Source organism: Malurus melanocephalus, unplaced genomic scaffold (genome assembly GCF_030028575.1).
Source record: "Malurus melanocephalus ecotype Western Australia unplaced genomic scaffold, MMel_1.1 scaffold_692, whole genome shotgun sequence".
NCBI classification, from domain to species: Eukaryota; Metazoa; Chordata; class Aves; order Passeriformes; family Maluridae; genus Malurus; species Malurus melanocephalus.
The window spans coordinates 43,246-68,136 of record NW_026623924.1 but is presented as its reverse complement, the minus strand read 5'-3'; the positions used below and the strand labels follow the sequence as shown (position 1 = coordinate 68,136).

Here is a 24,891-nt window from a genome sequence, read left to right as displayed (position 1 = left end):
CTATCCTAAATCCATGGGCTCTGTCCCATATCACCTATCCTAAATCCATGGGCTCTGTCCCATATCACAGCCATGCTCTATCCCATATYCATGATCCCACAGGGCACCAGGAGAGGAAGGTCCCCCACACTGGCTGGCTCCCTCTATAGCAGATTGAATCTGTGAAGGTGCCCAATGGGAGCCCTCATTGCTGCATCCCGGTTCTCCCAAAAGCAGCCAAGGAGCGCAACACCCCAGAACAGGAAATGGGTATCACCTCCCAAAAAACCCAAAAACCCAAGCAGCAGCTTCCAGGGCTAAAGTGTTAATTTATGGACAGCCACAGCATCCCAGCTATGGGATGCTGCCCWGCCCCCAGGCTCAGAAACAGCAGAGGCTACACAGGCAGTCCTGGCATTAGGAAAGGCAGCTTTGTTCCAGGAGCATCAGCCTGTTCTCACTCATTTCTGTATTCCTGCAAACCGTACAATTCCACAGTGGAAGGAYGCAGATTTTCCCAGATGAGCCCCAAAACTCAAAATGCCCCTCCTGCCCCAATTACTGCATAAGCCTCCCATGCAGACAGGGAACATCTGCCTGTACAGGTCTGGCAGCTCATCACTATTACACAAGGAAACAGCTTCTTTGGGTGGATTTTCCCTCACTAATTCGGACAGCTGAGAGCAAATAACAGCTTGTCACTGCTGCATCTTCCCTGCAACGAGAGCAGGCCTGGGAATCCCACAAGGGATGTGTGGATCTGATCCTGTGATGAGTGTCTGATTTGGATCAGCAATCAGCAAGGTACCTTGGTGCCCTGGCGCACATCACTCCTCCAAACAACTCTCTGCATCTCTTAGCAGCATCTGCTGCTAATAAATACAGAGAAGCCAAGCCATCAGCTYGCTGCTATTTTTGGATGAGAAGCTTGTTTTGAAAGCAAAGGAAATTTCCAGCTTTCACGAAGGCCTTTAACCTTCTTTATGTGGGGAACTACCTGCTGCACGCTCCCACCAGGCACACACTCCCATACAGAGTCTTTAAATTACCTGAAATGCTATTAGCTTAATTTCCAAATCAGAAGCTAAAGCACGCTGCCAGAGAGAGAAAGGAGATTATAAATTAACATTAGCCACAAGTGGGACATAARCCCCACTCAGCGTTGCCAAGCTGGTGAGAGACAGATGAGCCATCAGCTGTTGGTGCAGAATGGCACTGAGCAGTGAGGGAAAATCCCTTTTCCTGGGCCACCAGAGGCTCAYGGAGTGAAGCCACACTTTGGGACAYGTAACAAGAGTTTGCTCTATCCCTGCCGTGCCAGTCCAGTGAAAACAGTGAGCTCAGATAATAAACAGTGCTGGGTCAAAAAATCTGACAGATTTGCAAGAAAGCAGGGAGCTCTCTTTGTCCTGCAAGATGCCCCATAGCCTAATGCYAAACCCAGCACTTCTGTTGCAGTCCTTGGGCCCAAGAATAATAATGACTGCAGCTTGGAGCTGCAGGCAGGCAGAGGGATCWCTGCTGGAATGAATACAGCACCTTGCCTCATGGTACATCGAGCCCTGACACTTTTGTCTGACTAATCCATAAAAGACATCAAGGGGCCTCAAGCAAACCCACAGATCCTCAGTAATTCTCTGCCTCACAATCGAAATCTCCATCTGGTTATTGGCGCCTTTTCTCAGCACAGGGTGTTCCCAGCAGAGCTCTGCCAGCACTCAAATCTCTGCCTGTGGGTCTCAAGGTATGACAAGTTTTGAAGCCTGGCTTGAGTCATGGATCCCCTAAAACTCCTSTATTCCTCAAGTGCTAACTTTGAATTCTTTCCTCTCAAGTGCCACCAGTCAGCACGAGCCCAGTGGCAAAACTGGGGGCAAAGGAGCACAGGATGGAGGCACAGGAGCCAAACCCAACCCAACAGCTCTAGCCCCAAGGTCACTCTAGAGAAAGAATCCCAAACTAACATATTCCTTTTATTTCTGCTCGAAACAAAGATGCAATTTTTCCCCCACAGTGTTATAATTTGGGGGTAGGTAGCGAGGGCTGACTCAGGATTTGTGACTGCTTCGGGCTGGCAGTGTTGCAGGAATTGGGAAACCACCATGAAATGTCCCTTTTCTCAACTCTGGAGAGTATTCCTGAAACCAGAGAATTGCAGGGCTGCAAGAGCACGAGGGACCAACCCAGAGGGGTCTCCAGTGACATTTGGCCACTCCCCCTCACCCAAACTCTTCCACCCACTCCAGTGCCCCCCCTGCCCTCCCTCCTCCTGCCTTTGCCGCAGTGAGTACAATCTGGAGCCCTGAATATTCACCCTACTCCAAAACTATCCAGGCTGTGATTAGGGACCRAAACATGCGTCACTGGATCTGCACATCAAAGCCCTCGCAGCCACAGCATCCRCAGGGATGGAGAGGGAAGGAGCACAACGGAGGTGACACAGGCACTGCTCTGGCATAGGGGGAGCTCCCTGCTGAGAATTCTGTCAGGCTGTATTTAAARATCTGGGATCTGCAGCTCCTCCAGAATTCCTGCTCAGCACAAACCCAGCTCTACCAGCCYTCCTCCCTCCCCGTACAGCCCTTCTCAGTATCCAAAGTGTCAGCCTGAGACTGATTTCAGGCTGAAATCTGCTGGCAAAAGTGGCTGTTTTTGCAGTTTTGTATTTCCACTTAAGTCTGCATTATCCACAGCAACTTGAATATTCCAGTGGCTCAGATAACAGGAACGGATGCCTCCAGTCTGTGCTGAAAGGAGACTGTCAGAAAAGAGAAGCTCATCTCTTTCAAATGCCCTGAAATGCTCAGATCATTTTTGGTTTTCTTTAACAGCCAAGCCCCTTTCCCCCGGCCCCGTTTCCCACTCCTTTGATATGACTACCACAATAAATAACTAACTTGGCTTTTGGGTACTTCACCACCAGACACACTCAATCTGAACAACCCTTGCATCACTTTATGCAGMAAAGGTGCTGGAGTTGTCTCTTCCCCGATCGTGGGGCAAACCTCCCCAAAGCTCCCCACTACCAGAGGTGTGCAGCTGTTAAATTTCGTTTTATCCAAATCTTTACAGCTGCTGGACTGCTCCACAATAGCCATGCCTGAGCAGGCAGCTCCATTCCAGGTGCCTCACCTGGTGTTATCCAGCCAAACTGGCTTGCAGAGCACTGACAAATTTCCACAGAGAGATGATCAGGGCAACAGATCACTCAGAGRTGAATTGAAGCTGCCCGTTATTCAGACTCATTTCTCCTGGTTATTGTCTAGAGATCCCTCCTGTGCAGCACAGCTCATGAACCACAGCCTTAAGTGATTCACCTGAGGCACCAATTCCTGGAATTCAGCATATTTCCAGCCTGAGGGCTGCCCAGCAAACCTCAAATTCAGGAGAGAGGGAGAGGATGTCAGGGTGGCAGAGAAGGATAAAAGTTTAGGCTGTGATCTCTCTTTGAGATGACAACCTGCTTGTCAAGTCAGTTATCCCCCCATTCTCAGGTCAGTTATCCCCCCATTCTCAGGTCAGTTATCCCCTCATTCTCAGGTCAGTTATCTCCTAAATCTCAGGTCAGTTATCTCTTAATTCTCAGGTCAGGTATGTCCTAATTCCCAGGTCAGTTATCCAGGAGTGTTCCGAACCCCTGAGTGAAGAATCCACCCACTCCAGGTGTAGTGAGTCCATCTTCCTTCTGTGCAAATATTGAGATGCTGCAGCTCTGTGCTGAACTACCCATCCCACCTTCTTTAGACTTCTTTCACCCCCTCATCCTGCTGGATTTGGTGGAACGTGGATCTGCAGGAGCCGTGCAGAGGTGATGGGGCTGCCCCTGCCCTGCCCGAGGGTGCAGGAGCACAATTCCAGACCCAAAATTCCAGAGAAAGGAGCGTGCTGACCATTCAGATCCCTTATATAACCAACCATTACAGTGTGAGCTGTGCCCAGCAGTTCCTGCTCCCTAAACCACGGGCCAGATTTGGGACAATCCTCCTGCTTTAGAGACTGAGATTTATCCTTTAATGAGCACACGGCCCCAGGTATTCCTGTGGATACAGGACCAGATCAGAGATCAGAGCAGGGCTGTGCATACACCTTAATCAGCACTTCAGTCTGTTTTCTAATATTTTGTAGATTTTTCCAATCCTTTTCACAGCTCCAACAAAGAATAACCCATTAGCTGAGCTCAAAAATAAACCCCAACAGCTTCAAGCTATAAATAACCAAGTCAGATATTCAGGATTCTGTAAACTCCTATTTTCACCCTCCAAGAAAACAGGAAAGGCAAGGAGAAAGGGTGGAGTTCGATCCTTTTTTTTTTTTTTTTTTTTTTTTTTTTTTTTTTTTTTTTTTTTTAAACAGCATATTGCTGTTAACAACAGATAAAAAAGTTTTTTTTTTTGTACAAATCCTGTGCAGATTGTCAGGATCCCAAACCACCACCTTGGGAAAGGCTGGAATGATGTCTCTGACAGCCCATGGACAGAAGAAGGCTGGAACTCCAGGCTTGCAGCAGGAAAGCCACAGCACACAGAGCTGAGAGATGGGAACCATGAGCCTGATTTCTCCAACCATCTCTTCCAGGACTGGAAATGGGCAATTTCCCATTCCCAAAAAACTATGTGGAAGTGCAAAGTGCTGTGAGTGGAGCAGCAGCAGAGAAGGGAGTGAAGGAATTAAAGAAAATCCAGCACTGCAATGCTGCTATGATCACCTGTCTCCCCACTTTGTTTGCCAAGTCTGCACAAATAGAGGATTATTGCCCTTCCTGGAGAATCCCATCATTCCCACCAGGCTGGCACAGCCCAGGGACCAGTGACAGCAGCCACCACACAGCCACACCACTGCATCCCCTCAGGCCCTGGAAGGCCCTTGAGGAGGTTTAGGTGTCCTCCTCACAGGAAAACACCTCTGTAACCAGTGTGGAGGGGTGGAATTTGGTCATCCCAGCTCCACGAGGCTGCAGGGGATGCTCAGCAGCTCTCCCCAACCAAGAGAGCTGCAGCCTTCCTGGCCTGGCCCCTCTGCAGATCTTCAGGCTCAACACCCTGTAGGACACCTTAAAAACACAGCACCTTCCTCCCAATCCACTCCTATCCCTGATTCTTAATAAGAGCCTGCAAAACTCATTTTCAAAATTACAGTTCTCATCATACTGAGGCATAACTGTTTCTGTTTACGAGTGGAGCAAAGAAATGGTATAAATTATGCTCAAGAAAACCCTTTGGCATTTTAACAGGCATTGGAAAGAACCAATTTCAGAACAGTGCCTTATAATGGATGTCTCCATGGATACCTCTTTGTCAGCAACTCATTAGATAAGAGCTGAGACACGTAAGAGTTCTCCAGCGTTTCAGAAGGTACCTCAAAAACACTAATTATGCAAATCTCCATCCTCTTAACTGATGGATACTTGTAAGTTCAGGTGCCAAAGTGGATAAACTGAGCCCTGGTAGGAAAGGAAGGAAAAGTATTTAATTTAGACTCTGCTTCTTTATGATTGCTGATGCTTCAACAATTACTGGGGCCACAAAACTGCTTCACTCACACTTCTCCTTTTCCTCTTAACAGCAAGAGAACAGAAAGGAGGAGACAAATGGAGCAGCMTGTGGGACACCTGTGGTGTTTAAAACAGCAGAATGTGTGTGGCAGAACATCAGCAGGACCTGGCAGGCCCTGGCAGCTGGGAGACACAGCCCTGAGGAACGAAGCTCCACAGAGCAGGGATTCATGAGTCTCCATAAGGACAAATAACCCAAAGAAAACAAGAATCCAGCTCTGCCAGGAACATAGGAACCCCACATCTGGCTTGGCTTTCAGAATGGTATCAATGGCAGCAGAAGGACAGAGACAGCATTGTCAGCTATGTACTAGACACTGTTAAAAACCTTGGAAATATGGGGAATTGTGGGAGCTAGGTCCCACTGGAACCTCCAGTTTATTGTTACTCAGCAGTTATTCCACTGCTGAGCACAGCAGGTTACACACCCTGCAATCTCCTGCTCCTCAATTCCACTCAGATCCTGGAAGGGCCTGGAACCACCACAGGGCAGGGGTTTCTCTGTCCCTGAGCAGTCCCTGTGACAGCCAGCCTCACCCACAGCAGAAACCCTCTGGACTGCTCTCAACCACGCTGTCCAGCAGCCCTGTGGGACCCTGCACCCTCTGGGATTGCTGGCATGCTGCTCCCTGACTGCACTCCTTCCCTGCTTCCCAGGTGGGTGCAGAGAAACAGAGCTCCAGAACAGGGAAAACCTCCCAGCAGCAGCCAGCTGGGAGCTGGAGCCTTCCCACAGCTGATCCTGCAGGGATGACCTCCAGAGAGAACATCTTACCAAATCCTTTGGGGGATTAGCCAGGACRAGAGCTGCCTCTTGGAATTATTTTTACTGGAGACCTTCCTGTGAGGTGTTTCTATTTCAGGCAAGTTACTTTGAAAGCTCAGGAATGGAGTGGAACCCTGCCAGTTTTCTCACCCCCAGAACAAAGATAACTCAGCTCAGAAGCTGCCACTGCAAGRCTTYCAGCAGAAATTGGGGTTTGGTTGTRGGAMTGGAAGTTTGGATAAGGCAGAGAGTTGGATTTGCMCAGCAGAGTCAGAGCCTGGGAATGCTGCTGTGCCTCCAGCACAGCTGGGACTGGGASCAGCTCAGATCCAGCATCAGACTGGCTTCAGACAAGGAGAGGGAGACAGGAATGCTGAGAGCTGCCCAGRAAGGGAGCAGAGCTGGAAAATGTCACCTCCAAGCAGCATCTACTGACGACTCCCACCCACCCTTCCCAAAGTTCACACCAACTCCAGCTCAAGAGTCTCAACTTAAAATTCCAAGGTCAGTTTTGAGTGTCCCCATTGTCCATGTCCACGATGAGGACAGTGGCACTTCCCATTCCCATGGGAAGGATAAGCAGCCTGTGGCAGGCAGACACAGCATCACTCATTGTGCTTCACTTCTTGATGGCCTTTCCAGGGAAATTCCTCTGCTGCTCGTCTGAAGAAACACCTTCAATCCCTGGGAAGTTCACAGTGTTGGTGGGAAAGGTGCAGCCAAGCAGGGAGAGCTCCCTGTTTGCTCTGATCCATCARTGCCAGGGTGCTCCACCACTGAGGCCATGGGACCCACGGCCCTCCTGCCTTCCACAYCTGGATCCGGATTCACACCCGACCCCACGTCCACACCTGGATGCACAGCCCCACCTGGATCCACATCCACACCTGACCCCACATCTACACCCAGCCCCACATCCACTCCTGGCTGAAACACCTCAGCTCCCACCACACAGCCCTTTCACACCAATACTGAGCATAGGAATAAAACTCTGCTTTCTCTTCCTGCCACAGAATTTTGGGATAACAGCCTTAAGATGAAGGGAGGCACCTGAGATGGGATACTGGGAAGAAATCCTTCCCTGGGAAGGTGCTGAGGGTCTGGCACAGGGTGCCCAGAGAAGCTGTGGCTACTGCTGGATCCCTAGAAATGCCCAGAGCCAGGCTGGACAGGGCTTGGAGCCACCTGGTCTGGTGGGAGGTGTCCCTGCCCATGGCAGGGGGTGGCACTGGATGAGCTTCAAGATCCCTACCAACCCAAAACACTGATTCCATGATTTTTGACTGTACTCACATTGTATAGATCAAATATTTCTGTTTGATGTATCACCAAACACCAGTGGATTTAATTATGCTTAAATTGGCTCCCTTGTGACCCATCTTCATTATCAGTCCTTTACCTGAGGCTGTGYGAGCAGGAATAKTTGGAGTTTTTCTAATGACAATCGYTTGTATTTCTATCCTGTCTGTCCTGTTGAAGAATCCCCCAGAACCGTGAAAATCATTTTATTCATCCCTGAGCTGCAGCTCCCTCAACCACGCAGGGTKGCAGCTCTACCACAACACTGTGACCTGGCCACGAGAGGAGGGAAATTTTCCCAACCTGTGACGAAAAGACAGAAGAAAAATAACTTCACCCAGCTTGTTTTTTCATCACAGAGACCTTCAGCACAGTYCTCCCAGCCCAGACAGGGCCTTTGGGACACAGCCATGCAGGCACAGGGGTGGCTCTTTACAAGCACAAAAACTACCGAAGCTTTTGCGCTCTGAATGTGCTGAAAACAGATTTCCTTTTGCTCAGACCTTCAGGCTGAAGCCACGGATAAGGCCATGGAGTCTGGGAGCCCAAAGCAAACACTGCTGTCCTGCAGCTTGAGGGGAGCTCAGAGGAGGTGCAGGCGCTGCTCAAACACAGGAAGGAAAYGCTGCAATTTACAGAGAGCACTCGGGAGTGTCCAACACTGCTCCTTTTTTAAAGGGCAGACCTATGCAAACCTTGAATTTCAAGCGTTTTTTTCTCCCAGCTGTTTTCTCCAGGAACCCTTCTCACAGAACAAAGCCATGAGAAAGGAGATGAATCCATCCCTGACAAAACCTTCTTCATGTCAGGAAAATTCCCTYGAGATTCCTGGCTCCCTCCTCTGCTCCCCTCTCCCAAGAGGGGCAAACCAGAGCTCCCAGTTCCACCCAAGCACCACTGAAGTGTGACTGCCTGGAGGCGCAGTAACACTGAGGTGTGGGAGCTATTTTCAGCTGAACATCTCTTTTTCAGCAGCTGTGAAKGAGGTGAACGGCTGGGGTTAACCAAAGCCGGGCTCTCCAGATTGAATGCGACCTCAGAAACRCCAATGCCTGAATAAAAAGGCTCATAACCTGCAGAGAGGGCAGGAGTGGAGAGCAGGTAATTCATTTCCCCAAAYGCATTTTCTCCATGACCTGGAGGAAATCATCAGGCTTCTCTGAGTTTAATTTGCCTCTTGAGCCTCACAGGAAYGATGGCTCAGTCACCGGGGTGAAAAGCTCTGTGACAGCAGCCCTGCCAGCCACCCTCCGTGGATACYGCTGTGATAGACATCCTTTCTGTCACAGGGCTCCTTTTAATTCTCCATGAATTTCCTCAATAACCACAGCTTTCAGAACACATTTTTTAAGACAAAGACATGCTTGAATATTAATGCTATYGAAAAATAATGGGAGTTGAAAGTGTGTCCTTGATCATGTCTAGACAGGACCAGATATAATGGATTTCTAGGATCAAGGTAGTAGGTATAAATAGATTAATATTACTCAAAGACCTGCAACACCTCTATGCATTATCCAGAGARATATGTTCCTATAGCCTTTCATGAGTATCTATTGTTTAATGAAAAGTGAGGAAATTCTTCCCTGGGAGAGCGGTGAGGCCCTGGCACAGGGAAGCTGCAGCTGCCCCTGGAAGTGTCCAAGGCCAGCCTTGATGGGGCTTGGAGCACCCTGGGATAGGGGAAAGTGTCCCTGCCCATGGCAGGGGTGGAATCTTTAGGATCCCTACCAACCCAAACCATCCTGAGATTCTATGGGAGTACCTGAGAGAAAATGGCCAAGGGATGGATGCTGGGCAGCTGCTCAAAGTCCACTCCTACTCTGGTAAAGGCAGTGACAAACACCATCAGAATCAACAGCAAAAGTGAAGCTCAGAAAACTTTAAAGATGAGGAAATTGCATCCAAAGACTGCAGGCARAGAGCCCTTCCATCCTCTGAGCCCAGAGAGGAACCTCAAGTCAAATCAGTGGCCAGGAAAACACAAAGGGCAGATGTGAGGTCAAAGCTGGATCTAAATCCATGGCTGTGCTTCAGAGCCCTCAGAGACAGCAGGTGAACTCCTGACTCTGAGCTYTAAGACATTCCCATTCCTATCCTGATAGAGCCAGCAGCCCTGCAAGGCATGGCCTGAGCTCCTCCAGATCTCCCACAGTGCCCAGAGCCCCTCAGAATGCCAGTGCAGGTCCATTTGGTGCAGAGAGCCAAAGGGATTTGGGATCCAAAGGGGTCCAAACCAGGGCAGGAACACCCTCAAAAGTCAGTGTGATGACTGTTTCTTGTGCTCTTTCACAGGCAGTTTTGATGGAGAGACTCACGGAGTGTGACTGCAATGCTGTCCCTGCACACAACCCCTGCTTCTTCCCCTGGGAAGGGTGGATGTGACTCCCATGGGTGGATCCCAAACTCCTCCTCACCAGCTCTCAGTGTGATCCTTCCATCCAGGCCATGATGCCAATCCTCCAAATTCCTGTTTCCTTGAGAAAAATCCTCCACCASGAACAGGGAGATATTGTTGGGAAGGCTCAGTTGCCTTTGAGCCATGGCCAAAGCAGCACCTGCTCCCCACCAAGGCTTCACTCTTGGTGCTGCTGAGCATCCCAAATGGTCACTGAGCAGGAAAAACCAGGAAATCTCACACAGATATGGCTGCAGGAGTCCAGGATCCCTGCCTGTGCTTCAGACAGGTCCCATTCCCACTGCTCATGTGCACAGATTTGCCTCCTCAAGAGAAGCAGAGAAATGCTTCTCTGGACACAGAGCTGGCTGGGTAAAAGCAGCAGTGCTGGCTTAAGAAGAACTCACACTTAGCCAGGGCTCAGAAAAATGAAGAGCACCCTTGGCAAGAAAGAGGAAAATATGAGAAAGAAAGAAAAAAAATAAAAGCACAGGAGCAGGTTCATCGATGAGTTAAGGCTGTTTTAGGTATAAGCCTGGGGGAATTAGTTTAACACTCCATTTCAGCTTCTTTTTCCCATTTTCTTTTGCACCAACTTGCATCTCTCTCCTGTCAGACTTTGATGGCTTTATGTAACTGTTTAAAAATTGAACAAGCTTCTTAACTTAGGTTTAGAAGAACACACTTTTTTGCTTCTCTGTCTCGAATGCACATTAAGAATAAAGATTTCCGGAGAAAACAAGACCTTTTCCATCCTCTGACATCAGCCACTGGAGTACACAAAGCCAAGTCCTTGAGGACTGGATATTTTGTACATTCTGTTCCAGCACAAGCCGGCGCATCTGCAGCCCCAGTGGGTTTTCCAAGTGGTAGCGGGAGAGGAAGACTCATCCCAGAGAAAATGCACAGGTTATCCATCCCAGCAGCACCCTCAGCACAGTGGGGGGAGAATCCTAGAAAGCARGAATGAGGGAAGAAACCCAAAACTCTGGCAGGGAGGTATGGCAGCCACAGCTGAGTGCCACAGGGGGTTTGCCCCATGGTGCAGCCTCAGAAACAGGCTGTGACCTGCCACTGTTGTGAGAATCTTTTTTTTTTCCTTAATACAAGCTGAAAAAAAAATATCTGCTCTGTGTGACTGGATGTAAAAGCTTGAGAAGAGCTTCCCTCAAGGCTCAAAATACAGCGGCAAATAGCCCCCACCCTCTTCAGTGTGTTTGCATTTCCTAATTACACCAATTTCTAAGCCAGAACTGTATTTGTTGATGCTTCAGGTTGGCAATGCTGATGGAAGAGGCTTTCAGGAAAGCCAGGAAAAATATTCAATGGCAACATTTGTAATTAAAGCTTTTTTTTCTCTTGTGTTTGCCTGTTGGGAAGTGTCTCTGTGTGCAATATGGGCAAATRCTGCTTCTTCAGGGCAAATGCTGCTTCCTGTTGTTTGCACAAGTTCAGAGCAGCAGCCCCAGCCCCAACTGAAGCCATGAGCTTTGTCCAACCAAACACAAAGCGTGGACACTTCTTCATGGGCTGCTTTGCTTCCAGCCTGGAGCAGAACCACAGGGCTCACCCACAGCACAGGGCCAGGGCTGCAAGAGGCACCARGCATGGAATGAGCCTGGCTCCAGTTATAGGGACAAAGTGCACCCAGTTCATAGGATCTGGGTTAGGCCAGAAAGGACCTCAAGGGGAACATCTGATCCCACCTCTCTGCTCAAGCAGGGTCATCTCAGAGCACTGCATTCAGACAGTTCTGGAATATCTGCAGTGAGGGAGATTCCACACCCTCTCTGGTCACTCATACAGGGAAGAATTTTTCCTCATGTCCAGGTGGAAGTTCCTGGGATCAGTTCCTGCCCGTTCTCCTGGTGCTATTGCTGGGCCCTGCTCGGAGCCCTCCCTGCACTCACTGACAGTTTGATGAAATCTCCTTCTCAGCTGCCTCTTCCCAAGGACAGTCCTGCTCCTGTCATGGCAGCACTGCTTCAGTGTCCATCCTCTGCTCCCAGACCATCCTGCAGCAGCTTCCTCTTGCTCCTTGTCCTCGAGCATCCCTGGGCACYGTGCTCCCAGCCAGCAGGCCAGAGTTCACTTTGCACAACTCCCCAGCAGGGCTGAGCTTCCCTCAAACCACAGCAAACTCCCAAGGGACACAACTGCCTCAAGCACCACAAACCAAATCAAACACCTCATACCCAAGGTGAAAAAGCGGACTCTGTGGAGGCGTGCTGYGCTGCTGGGGCTGGGATGCCAAAGTACGGCAAAAGCTGGGAGCTCTCCCGGATCACCCAGTGAGTCAGCAAAATCATTTTAAAAAATAGCCCCATTTGCTGGGATTATCTGCTGTTTGTGTCGTGGCTTCTAGGAGGCTCCAACCCAGTCGTGCCCACAGGCAGCACGGTGTGGGGTGGGCTGGCAAACACCGTCAACGAGCTGCTAAAGGCTCTGCCAGTCACCAGCACCGCCTGCTGCCCCCTCTGCTGCTTTTGCTGCCACTTCCCACACCAAGATCCCACATCCCCCCACAAGGGTGCTCAGCCTTGCAAGGACCCGGCTTTTCAGAACATCCCAGGGCTCAGCCCTGCCAGGACCCAGCTCTCCAGAATATCCCAGGGCTTATCCCTGCCAGTACCCTGCTTCCCAGGGATCAACCCTGCCAGGACCTTGCTCTCCAGAATATCCCAGGGCTCATCCCTGCCAGGACCCTGCTCTCCAGCTCAGCACAGGCAGCTGTAAACTGGAGCAAAACGTCTCCCTTTCTGATCAGAGCAGAATCCTGTCTCCGAAGAAGGCTGAGGTGCTCTCAGCCCCCATTCCTCACCCATCCTGCACAACTCCCCAAGGGATCAGCACCAGAAGTGCCCAGACCTGCAGCACATTACAGAAGCTACATGGGAGGCAGCTCCCTCGGCACCCCAGCAGTTCCCTGGTCACCCCAAAGCTCAGCAGCCCCACAGTGCCTCCCCCAGCACAGCTCAGCTGCTCCGTGCCAAGCCAGAGTTACCCAACTTCTGACCTACTTCTGGCTCGCGTTTCTCTCCCTCCCTGCTCCTGCCCTCAGTCCCCAATTAAATCTGTGTGAGATTTCCTCAATTATCCCCTTCCTGCTAATAGACGTGGAAAGAGGATGCCATAACAATGTATTCCCCTGGCACCGGTTCAAAATACATCTCCAAATTAATGTTGAGGAATGCAGGATGTAGGAATACTTTAATTAAACGTAAACATATAGAAACCAGCAGTTAGGTTAAAGAAAAGCTGATCTTCTGCTGCCACCACAACACTCAATCTCAGCCACGAATCCTCGTGCTCCTGTTTAATTGACAGGCCAATAAATCAGCACTAATCTCCCCTCTCCGTGTAGCTGTGCATGCTGATGTTCATCTGTTTTGGAATGCAGCAACACTCCACTGGCACAACCTAAGCAGCAATGTGCACGGGAATCCTGCGTGGAAAGCACCCCAGGCAAAGCRTCCTGATGCTTGAAACCTGTAACAAAACTAGGGAGGGGGGACCTGAGCAATAAAAATCTGTGTTTGGGAATTTCTGCAGGAGAAAAGCTTTCTGTACACCTTTGGAAAGAGGAGGAATAGGAGTAGAGAACTCCCATTTGAAGATATTAAGATGTTCTGATAGGCACTTGCAATTCTGGATGAATACAGAGATAATTTGAACACGATTCCTAATTAGACAAAAGCTGTCTGTGAGGAATAGGGAATGAGCCTGGGAATTGCTCTGCCCATTACAGAAGGCATCAAGCCTCTGCTCAACTTTATAGGCCCCTTCCGACTCATCCCAGGAAAGTATTGCCAGATAAGAAATTGCACGTCTTCATAAAAAGGAGGCTTTAATCCAATGGAAGCTACATCTGCACACCTACAGCTGCATTTTCTATACCTGAGGTCCAACTTTATCTGCTCTCTTCACCCAAAACAATCTCCTAAGAGCTCGATAACAAACTGCAATTAAACACATCACTGCAAAAGGGAGCTCAAGTTACTGACATTACAGAAGGAAAAAACAAGGTTGTTTTAAGTCTGGTGGAGAAAAACTTGGAGCCCATTAMAGGAAGCCAGACCCCAGACCCAGTAAACTGCCACGCAGCAAGTCCCTGAGTACACAGCAAACAGCTGCTGGGGTGATCTCAGAATTATTTAGGGCACTGCAGTGCTGGATGAGGCTGAAATGAAAGSATGTGAAGACTAAGGCCAGGGAGCATCTATGTATGAGATTTGAACATAGCCCTCAGAGCTGCCTCAGAATCCCAGCAGAGCAYAGAAATGACTTGGCTTTCCCCATGCTGGACAGGGATTGAGAAGAGGAAGGAATGAGAACACTTTTGAACTGTTCTCCAGTATTTCTTCATGCTCTGTGTGAGAGCTGGATGTTCAAATTACGAACAGCCCTGGGACCAGAGTGCCATCTCTCAAAACCTCAGTCCCCTTTATCTGCAAGGAAAGGAATAACTCCTATCCCACTGAAATTACCAGCWGCAACACTCTGCTTGTCTCTGGAAAACAACTTGCCCTAAACATCTCTTGAGAGGCTCTAAACAAAAAGCTGCACTTCCCCTCTTGCCTCCTTCCTGCCTGTTTGCTCTGTGTATACCAAAGGCCTTCGTTTCCACCTTACTGCACATGTACTGAAGCTATTTTTGGCCAAGAGTGACGTGGCTTTGTTTGCATAACTGGGTTCCCACCTCATGATCTGCCGCTCTAATAGTTTGCAAAATAATAGCTGGGAAATGTCTAATTCCCAAAGAAGTGCCTGCAAAGTTCAGGTTGCCTTTATCTTAAGTCCAAAATAATTTTTTTTTACAATTAAATAAAAAAAGTGGAAACAACCTTCCTGCAGCATCATTTCTAAAAAGCTTCAGCAAGATGTAAAACAAATCATTTAGTGATGACCAGCTGGGATGTGGGGATTTAATTCTGCTCCTGGTTTGGATGAGAGGATCAAACCAGAAAAGACAAGCCCAAAGTCACACAGGAAGATAACCATTTTACACAGTGGAGCTGTAACAACTCACGTCAACCCAAAATATCATCTGCAGGAAATGCAAACTTATCACTGATGGCTAAAAACAAAAGCACGGCTCAAAATAGCAGCATTTCAGATGAGGCAAATACGTCGGTTGGACTATTCTCAACTGTCAGAACTGAGCTGCAATCACAGATCTCTCTTGAGGAATATTTGGTATTTGTCCAGTATTAAAAATAAAATGTGAGATGTCTTAGAAAAGAAGGAGATGGCTCAAATAAAGAATGGATGGAAATAAATCCTGCACACAGAAGGATCCAGCCACTGGTTCTTGTCCAGCCCCAACTACTGGCAAAAGAGAGACAAAACCCACTTCTACAAGAACTTTGTCAATGCAAAATGTCGTAAAGGTGGGATGACTGCTGTCCTAATCTGCACAGCCATCTGAGCCAGAATTGGCCATTTTTGTTTTAGCACATGTGGTTTTCAAAGTACCAGGCTCTTCCTTCACTCCCAGGCTGGTGCTGCCTGAGCAAGAACCCCACATTTGGCCAGGATTATTGCTCAGTGCCACTTGGMATATCTCCCTTCAGTCTCCCCCCCCTCACCCAGCATCCTCAGCCACCCCTGCTTCCAGCATTAACAGGGCTTGAGGCATCTCACTTCCCACTTCCCATCCTCACTGGCTCCAGGGAAGTCACAGAGTAATGAATGTGTGGTGTCACAAGTTCATGATTAATGAGAAAACCACAAGCAGCTCACAAGACCCCTGCAAATCATGGCCACAGTAAAGAGCAGCGACAGAGGTCTGGTGGGGAACAGCTCTCCCTGCTCATCTCCAGGAAGGAATTTCTCCCCTGAACAAATCACTGAGCTGCCAGGSATGGGAAGAGAGTCTGGAAACATCTCTCTTACCCTCACTGGAAGGCCTGTGCTGTGCTGTGTTCCAGCAGGGAATGACAGAGCAAGCACCAGGCAGTGCAGTCACAGGGCAAACTGTGCAGCAGCTTTGGTGGGTACCAAATACCCCACCTGTTCAGAAAACACTGCTTTAGGGTCTGCACCAATCCATGCTGTCACTATGGGGCCCAGACCTGTCCTACTGCAGCCAGTGGAAACCTCCAGAAGTGTTGGAGTCAGCAGTGGCACAGCACACAGCACCTGGGAGTCCCCACTCCCAAGGAAAGKCAATCCCACAGGATAGCAGCTGCCAGCACTGCCTGTGCTGCTCCAGGACATGACAGCACAGCCAAGGCATCACTGTGCATAACTGCCACAGAGAGGCCTCCAAACATTCCCTTTACCTTTGTCTCTTTGTTTTCCTCCTTGCCAGAGGATCCCTCCTGACTGCAGCAGGTGCCTGAGAGCCACCTGCAGCAAGGCAGGCCTGGCCCTGCTCATTATCAGCTCAGTCCCTTCCCCAGCTGACAGCCCTTCACCACGCTGATACAGGTTTGACACATGCACTGCCACASCAGAACACCTCAGAGACACCCAGTACCCCCCAGCATAGCAAGTCCCCTATAAAAGACATGCAGATCCTTCCTGACTGCAGTGGGACATGTTTTTTTCTCAGGCAAGGCTAAACCCACCTCCAAATTTRGAAATGTGTCCAGAGACAGAGCTCAGGAGCACCCGTCACACAAAAAGCAGCGGTGGAGTTATTCCTGCTTTCAGGTAAAGTCCTTGGATGATGAGGAGTGTAAAGGTGCCATTCACAGTGATTCATCCCTTTGGAGAAACCTGCTGCCTGGGATCCCACTCCAGCTGCAGTTTGCAGCAGCTCTTTGCAGATTTGCAGCAATTGTGCCGTGTCCCTGCCTCTACCCAGATCCCACCCAGCACCCCTGGGAACAGCCCCTGCACGGGACAGCAGCACAGAGCAATACAACACTGGGTTAGCTTGGAGATGGGTTTTCCTGGGTTAGCAGGAAAAACAGCTCCACCTGGGAAGCAAACCRTGCCCAAGCAGCTCCCCATACTCAGCGTGAGCTAAAAACACTGCTGAGTGTTGTGGGCAAGAGAGCCCCAAGGCCAGTGGCCAAAGACCCTCCAGAGGCRGTCCCCAGTGGCCACAGGCTGTGTCCCCAGTAAGGGGCTGGGGTCTCTGCTGCTGGTTCACAGTGCTGCAGCCCCTGCAGCCTTCCCRCTCCCCAAAGGATGCTCCCTGCATCCTGCTGGTGCCAGTTTGTCTTGGTCCTGGGGTGGCAAATGGGATTTCACAYTGGGAACAGCAGCACTGCAGCCAGTTATTATTCCATCTCTTTTCCAGGGGCACAGGATCACAATCCTTGATCCTATCACAGCAGAGCCACAAGGAAATGTCTATTCTTGTTCATATAAGACTGATCTCTCAAGGTTTTTGGACAACAGGATAATGTATTTCCCTAGATATTAGAGACTGAAAGAGATTTATTAGAGGAATTATTCTCTGTATTCGGTGCAGTCCATTAAGAGATGAAGCTTTGCCTGATTCATCGAGGAGCTCATTGCAGGCCATGTGATTGCATCAATGTAATACCCAAGTTCCCTCTGCAGCCTCTTATCCTGCCCATTTTATACTMCTCTAAGCACAAGCACAGTGTTGGGTCAATGCCCTAAGTTCAACTCACGTGTGAAAACTTCTATAACCCTGCAGGACAAAACCAGGGACAAAATTAGACCCTTTATTCTTACCTTGGGTAGCAGGGACAGCTTGTTACCAAATCCTACTCCAGCTTCTTGAAYTCCAAGTGCAGAACAAAACCCAGCCAGAGCAGCTGCACTTTCCCTGTGAGCCCGAATGTTCAGCTGCAAGCACCTCAGCAGTGGGGGTAGGGGCAATGAATTTGGGGTTTATGAACACAGCCCCTCCAAAGTGCATGAGGACCATCACATTTGAGCAGCTTGGGCGTGGTCCCAGATGTTCCTTCCAGGTCACCAACAGAACCAAACCAATGTTCTGGACACAGAGAGATACCAACACCACAGCTCTGGGCACAGAGAGGTACCACACAGCTCCCACCACCACAGGAGCAGGATGGTGCTCCCCCCTCTCCAGGATCCCAGAGGAATTGTCCTTGGCCACRTCAGGCTGATGAAGCACTCAGATCTCATCTCAGAGCCCAGGGAGCCACACACATGGCAACCACTCCCCTTCATCCCTCCATGAGTTTCTGGGTGTATCCACCCACCCAGGGGCTTCAGCAGCACTTCTGTGATGCATCTCAAACCTGATCCATCTCAGAATCCCTCCTCAGCAGACATTTTGGAGCTCTGCCCTGTCCTTTCACCTGTTCCTCCCAAATTTAGCTCCTTTTCAGCTAAACACCAGTGCCACCACAGTGGCCTTGAATCCGAAACGCAGCCAGGGCTTAGGAAGCACTACAAAARCATTTGTTCCAATATTTACTCGGGGATTTTTCATGCTACACCTACCACGGACTTTAGTTTATTGGGAACATAGTGCACTGGGGAAGGGCAAACCACAGAGTCTATACTGCTGCCAAGCAAAATGTCATTAAGGTTTTAGCAATGCAACACAAATTGAGTTTACATTAAAGCTTCTTTTGTATAAACCATATCCCAGAGTGAAACACAGTGACAGAGCTGAGCAATGAGTTGAAGCAGAGCAATCAAGGTGGAACTACTGAGCAAAAGGGAAAAAGGAGCCATTCCCAAGTGCTATTTAAAGTTAGGYTGAGAGCTCCATTTGAACTCCAGAAGTGATTATGTACAGTCATCGTTGCACACACATTTAATACCATGTAGGATGCAGTACCCACCACCTGCAGCTGCACAGAGACACCCCAAGGTTCAATTGCACTATAAAAAACATCATGAACTGGAAGCTGAAATTCTTCTTAATATAGACTTGCACATAACTGCTAAAGAGTTGGGAAGTCTGGAATTTCAAATCTCTATGTGCCATCCAGCACATAAACCCACAACTCAAAGGTGACCGTTTGTCATTTCAAATCTCTCCTTCCTGTAGGATTCAGTCACTGAAGCCCTGTTTGACCCCAGAAATGCTGCAAAACACCTGTGTTATGGCAATATTGGAGTAATATCAAAGTAATCAAGGGTTATGTCCCCCCAGCCCTGCTCTGCACAAAACCACAGCACTTCTGAATRTTTTTCTAAAGAATCAGAGCACAGTCAGTTTGGAAATACCACTCATTTCTAGTTCTAGCCTTCCTAACATGTGCTCTGCACTGCTCCTCRTGCCAGTCCCTGGGGACTGAGCTCAAAGCAGGGCCCGTTCATGMGAGAGGGATGCAAATGGGCTCAGGGCTGACCCAGAGTTCACACACTGTGCRCTCTGCCCAGCTCACAAACCCATCAGATCAGCCACAGCACAGCTCAGGTGCTCAAAAGGCTGCAGTGCTGGAACCCCCAGGGGTGCAGGGACCTGGGCTGGGCACTCCTTACACAGACAGACAGGGCTGGGTCACAGCACCGCCAATGTGCTGAGGCTGAATCCCTGTTTCCTCCTCAAATGAGCAAGGCAATTTTTATTTATTTTAACAGTGCACAGACAGATTTTCAGAACTTGCTAAAAACATTTATAAATGGCTACATATTAAAAAAAAAAAAAAAAACCCCTCCATCAAGATTTCAGAGCACTGCTAAGTAGAGCAACGTAATAGGTTTATCAAGATATAAAGCAGCCCTCCCCAAAATACATGGCTCAGACATACCCTGCCAACAGAAGTAGTCAATGTTTAAGATGAGGGAAGAGAGATTCAACCAGGATTTGTTTTCCTGGCAGCCCTCCATACGTGCACATAAACCTCTTGTAGCAGCACACAGATATTTAAACTAATTAGCACCAGAAAAGCCACAGGACTGTGCTTTTCTCCCAGCCTACTCCCAGGGACACAGGGGCTCCAAAATCACCGTGATTACACCCCACTCACGTCCCAAGATGCTGCAGCCCAGGAGCCCCAGCACACTCCCCTTCCTGCCCCAGTACACAGGAACACAGCGCAGGACACTTGGCAAAAGGAAAAAATCCCCCCTCCATCTAAAGTGCCCACTCAGCACTCTGTGAGAGGATAAAAATAGCAGGCAGGAGAGCTGGCCCTGAATATCAAGCAGCATTCCCTGCTCGTTGCAGCACAGTGAGAGCAAGAGAGAACCCAAATCAACTTCACTCTGTTCTCCTGGAGGCTGCACGTTGCCTGAATTTCCTATTCCTCATAAACACAGCCAGTGGGGATTGAGCTCTGGGGAGCTGCAGACTGCCACATCCACCATCATAGCTTTGGCAACCCCCCACCAGCCTCTGGAAAGAGCTCCTGACTTCCAGAGGAGAAAGGACAGGCTGGGGGGGTGGGTTTTGTGAATATTCAACACCTCTGCACAGCAGGCCTGCCTATTATTAGTATAGGGGATGTCAAAGAAGCTGGCTCTCATGCAAAGTTTCCAGTCTAGCTAATTAACAGTGGCTTCCTCCAGCATATAAATGTGGTCTTTAGTCCCTTATACAAGAGCAGAAAAGGAGGTAAGGAGCAGAGAACAGGAATGGCTGCAGTCATCTTTAAGGGCTGGAAATGAAATCTCTCAGGTAAGGGAGAGAGAACTAACACATCTTCACACACTGAGAGGATGCTTCCCATTTTAGGAAGGGCTGAATYGCCTCCCAGAGCACATCCCCACAGMATCTGTCTGTGGAAAAAGCYRAGATGATTTTCACTGGACAGCTAACTAGAAGCAAAAATTTGCCTCACAAGGGGCAGCAGAGGCCAGTGATTTGGGTCAGGATGGGACTGTCACCCTTTGCTTCTGCCATCCAGACCATAAAACATCTCCCAGCASCGCTCCAGTGCTGCACAAGGTAACTCATTGCTGCCCTTGCCCTCGGTCCCCAAGGATCAGCCATGTCCCAGCTGGCAGGACCTGCCTGAGGCTAAATCAAAGGCATGAGAGATGCTCAAGGTCCTGTCAGGGCACCTCTCAGGTCACTCTTTGGGATCTCTGCTGCAGGAAAGTCTGCAGTTTGGGGCACCTTGAGGTCTTGTGCAAGTTGATCTTGATTGTGCCAAACTGCTCCCATAAAAGCAAAGGCTCTAAGTGACCTCAGTGYTAAACCGAAATGCTCTGCACATAAACTGCTTCAACAGAGTTTTCTCCAGGCYGAAAAGTGTACTCTGGGAAAAAATAAAATACTAAAAGCTTTTGGAAGTCTGACCCTATTTGTTTTTCACCTGCTTCTTAAATTAGGAGAGGAGAAAAAATATTGCATGGCTCTATATGTACCACCCCACAGTGCTTCAGTTTTCTTATTCCCACCTACAAAGGGGGAACAGTAACCTTATCTACTCCACAGAAAACTTCTTCAGCTTGTGCCCAGAATTGAGGATTGTCTTGTGAGGACAGCTGGGGAAGGACTGACAGGAGAAGGGAGCCATGAGCAGAGGGAAAAGCCCCAGGTCTGCATGCACACCTGCACTCCCAGGTGGAGAGGAGATGGAGCACAGGATCAGTCACCTGCCCTTCTCTCCTTCCCTGCTACCACAACAGCATTCTGACATCCCTGCTCTCTGCACAGATGGATTAGGACGCAGCCAGGTGGCAAATGATGGACACTGTGACCAGATGTGACAAACAATAGTGACAAACTGGGGGCTTGATCAAGGGGATTCCTTTCTGGGCTTAGGATCAGCTCTCAGCTCAGGTTTCTGGGTTAGCAGGTGCTAAGAGATGCCATTTCTAACTCACGCATACAGCTACCCAAAACAAAAAAAAAAACAACAAACAACATAAAACCATCACCAACGCCCCTCCCCCCAAAAAAGGAAGGGGAAAGTTTTGCCAAAACCTGCACATTGTGCAGAGCAAAGAAYAAGCAGCCTCTGAGGGTTTGCAAGGCTCTGCAGTTTTGAAGGTCTTGCAGTGACACCAGGGTCTTTCTTGCACAACCACCATCATCTATCCAAGGGACTGGTGCCCCCAAGACAAGCCCGAGATGCTTTGTCAGTCTCCTGTTCTCTCTCACAAATTCCCATTCCAGCTGGAAATCAGMACAGGTCCTGCACAAGCCTGGCCTCTACTTTGGAAGGATAAATCACTGCTTGCTGCACTAACTCTGGCACCKCGCCGGTGTCAGCTGCCAATGAAAGCACCTGACAAGGGACACCCAGGCCCACAAATCTCACCCCAAATTTATAAATCTTGCCAGAGTAGAAACTTCTTTCTGGCCAAGAGGTGATTTTCAGCCCTGTAGATCTTCACTGAGCTTAGGGCAGAGGCGACAGATGACTTTTCCAGCACTGCTATTGTGAGCCACATTTCTGTATCCTCCCCTTGCAGCTCCTGCACAGCACCTCTGATTCACAAACCCCAGCACAGGTTTCACACCTGCCTGTTTGCCAGAATCCAGCACTGAGTGCCTTAGGAACAGGCCTCCCCAAAGCTWGTTCTCTGTCTCAGTGGGGCTCAGGTCTTCAGCATGGCCATGTCTGAGCCAAAGAGCACCCACAGATCTCTGGGATCATGAACAGCTCATTTCCCTTCCCAGCTCCACATCCTTCCCAGTTATCAGCACTGGAGAAGCACAGTTTCTCAGCCAGCCTTTCCCAAACTTAGGCCAGGTTTTTGGTTTGCAGAGTTTTCCGGCCTCTCTAGGGGTCTCTGATGTCAGGCACCGTTTGCAATCTGAAACAGGCCTGGCTTTATCAGGATCCTCAGGGCACAGATAATTCAGAAGCAAATTTTGTGTCAAAACAGCATCTTGGCTTGCCAGAGAGCACTGTGRCTTCCCAGAGAGCCTTCAGAACAGCCTTGGAAGCTGCAAAGGCTCCTCCTAAAGGATTAATAAAGTGATTAATTAAGGCAGACTAAATGTATGCACGCACTGGTCAGTACCAGATCCTGAATTTGGGAACAGCTAATGGGTAACACACCTGAGACATTCCAAGGCAAGGCCTGCACACTGCACAGCAGGATATTTCACTGCTGGATTGCTCTGCAGACACTTGCCTTYATCCTGGCCCCAAGGACAAACAGCTTTATTGAATCTAGACCATTTTATCTTCCAGCAACTTTGTTCAGAGCTTTAGATGTTCACCTTGTCTAAAACCAGAACAGCCTTCCTGAGTTGAAAGCAGCAGTTCATGTCTGGGAAGCAAGGTAGGACCCACRGGGAAGGAGGARGAAAAGAAGGGCTGAACTCCTTGTCTCTCYCTCCTCTACTTTTGTACCTCAGCCCACAAAAAAATCAGCACAGGAAACAGAAGTGATGCAAGATGGAATCCCAGAAAGTCACAAGTGACCAAAAACCCAGGAGTCCATCCCTGCACATGTTCCCTAGAAGCCAACACCCAATACAAGGAGGATGGAGAAGTCAGTCTCACTCACCACCAACTTACTGCTCTTGTGATGGAAAAATAGACCCAGAAGCCAGGGCTCCCTGGAAATCACATTTCAGGAAGGCAGCTCATCAGATCTCAAAGGGAAAAGGAATACAATAAAGGTCTGCTAAGGAAGGACAGCGATGGGGCGGAAAAGAGCCACAGAGGCACAACTGCAGAAGGTCAGTTCCCYTCTCCAGTCCAGAGGGGCTCTGAGATCACCCTTTGTTTGTGAAGAACAGCAAGGGCTAAACCTCTTCTGCCACACTCACTGGAAAACTCTGCCTGCATCACACTGCAAGCTGGAAAATCTGTTGGGTTTTGGACAATCCAGGTATGTTGAGTACCAATGAAACCAGACTCATGAGTACCACAAATCCAAAACACAACCAGGAAACAACCGAGGTCTCCAGACCTCACACACGGGCACAGTAAAAAAAAAAAAAAAAAAAAAACCAACCTCCCACCCAAGCAAGGAAACCTATCAGACAAATTATACATTTTTTGCCATCTTTTCTGATTTTTTCCCAGAGAAAAACGTGAATATCCACAGGCCCACACCAGTTTTTCCTACCCCCATTAGAAGCATCATTCACAAAAAAAGAACCAAGTGGATTGTGCCTATATTTGCAAAACACTTCGGGAAAGAAGCAGTGACATGAATTTGTCACCAAGATGGTGCTGGGAAAAGCACCAAACCCAAAGGACACATGGCTAAAAAGGGAAGGAGCAAAAATAAACCCATCAAAACCACGGTGCAGATCTGAAGGCGATGGGAAACGTCACAGTTCCCTCCACCTGCAAGGAGCACCCAGCCACAGGCACAGGAGGCCCAGTGAGAGCCCAGAAAGCCTCTGCTGTCCAATAAAGGGACATTGATTTGGGGGAAAGGACAATGCATCTCATCTTTTACAGCTACAAAATAATAACAAACCAAAAAAACCCTCCGTGCGTGGCTGAAGAACCCAGGGATTGAGGAAGCTGTTAGTCAAACATATTGTGACAAACACAAAGCCCAAAGCAGGCAATTCCCAGCCCTGAAGCAGGTAGAGGCACGTTCCACACAGAGCTCCTTACCCTACTGATCTGCAGCTTCTCAGCTCCAGGCTTGAAGAGGTTCCATCGACGGCCACCGTTCCTGCAGTTCCCGCGCACCTTCAGGGTCTTTGAAGCCTGTTGGTTCTCAGCTGCCAGGAGAAAATCCACGGGAACAAAAAAAAAAAAAAAGGGAATGACAAAAGATAAATGCTGTGCTTTAGCTCAGGCTGGGGGCGGAGGCTGTTCTTTTAAATGAAAGAAACAAAATTGTTTGCAAGAGACTCATTCAACCTCTCCTTTAGAAAAAGAGAGCAGAGAGTATATTTAGGTGCTTTATTCAGTGCTCTTGGGATACAAGAGAAATAGTGCAGCTTGGATACTACAAAAAGGCAGAGCCGGGAGCCACATCCCGAGGTGGGGTCGAGCCAGCTGGGTGGGGAGCCAGGATGCTCTGCCAGGAGCTGCAGGAAGCACSAGACCCTCCTCAACCTGCACCAGTGCTCACAGGGCAGCAGCTCTCCGGGTCCCAGCTGCTCCTGCAGCAATC

The 24,891-nt window shown here is 49.1% G+C and overlaps 1 protein-coding gene across 2 annotated transcripts in view; it reads right to left on the bottom strand.

The window, feature by feature from the left end:
- The window catches only part of ARHGEF9 (Cdc42 guanine nucleotide exchange factor 9), a 212,034-nt gene that overhangs the window by 152,193 nt on the left and 34,950 nt on the right, over positions 1–24,891 (bottom strand). For both annotated transcript variants that reach the window (XM_057384215.1, XM_057384216.1), the window contains exon 4: positions 24,384–24,493. In XM_057384215.1, coding sequence (XP_057240198.1) covers positions 24,384–24,493 — 110 coding nt within the window. The remainder of the gene's footprint in view (positions 1–24,383; positions 24,494–24,891) is intronic.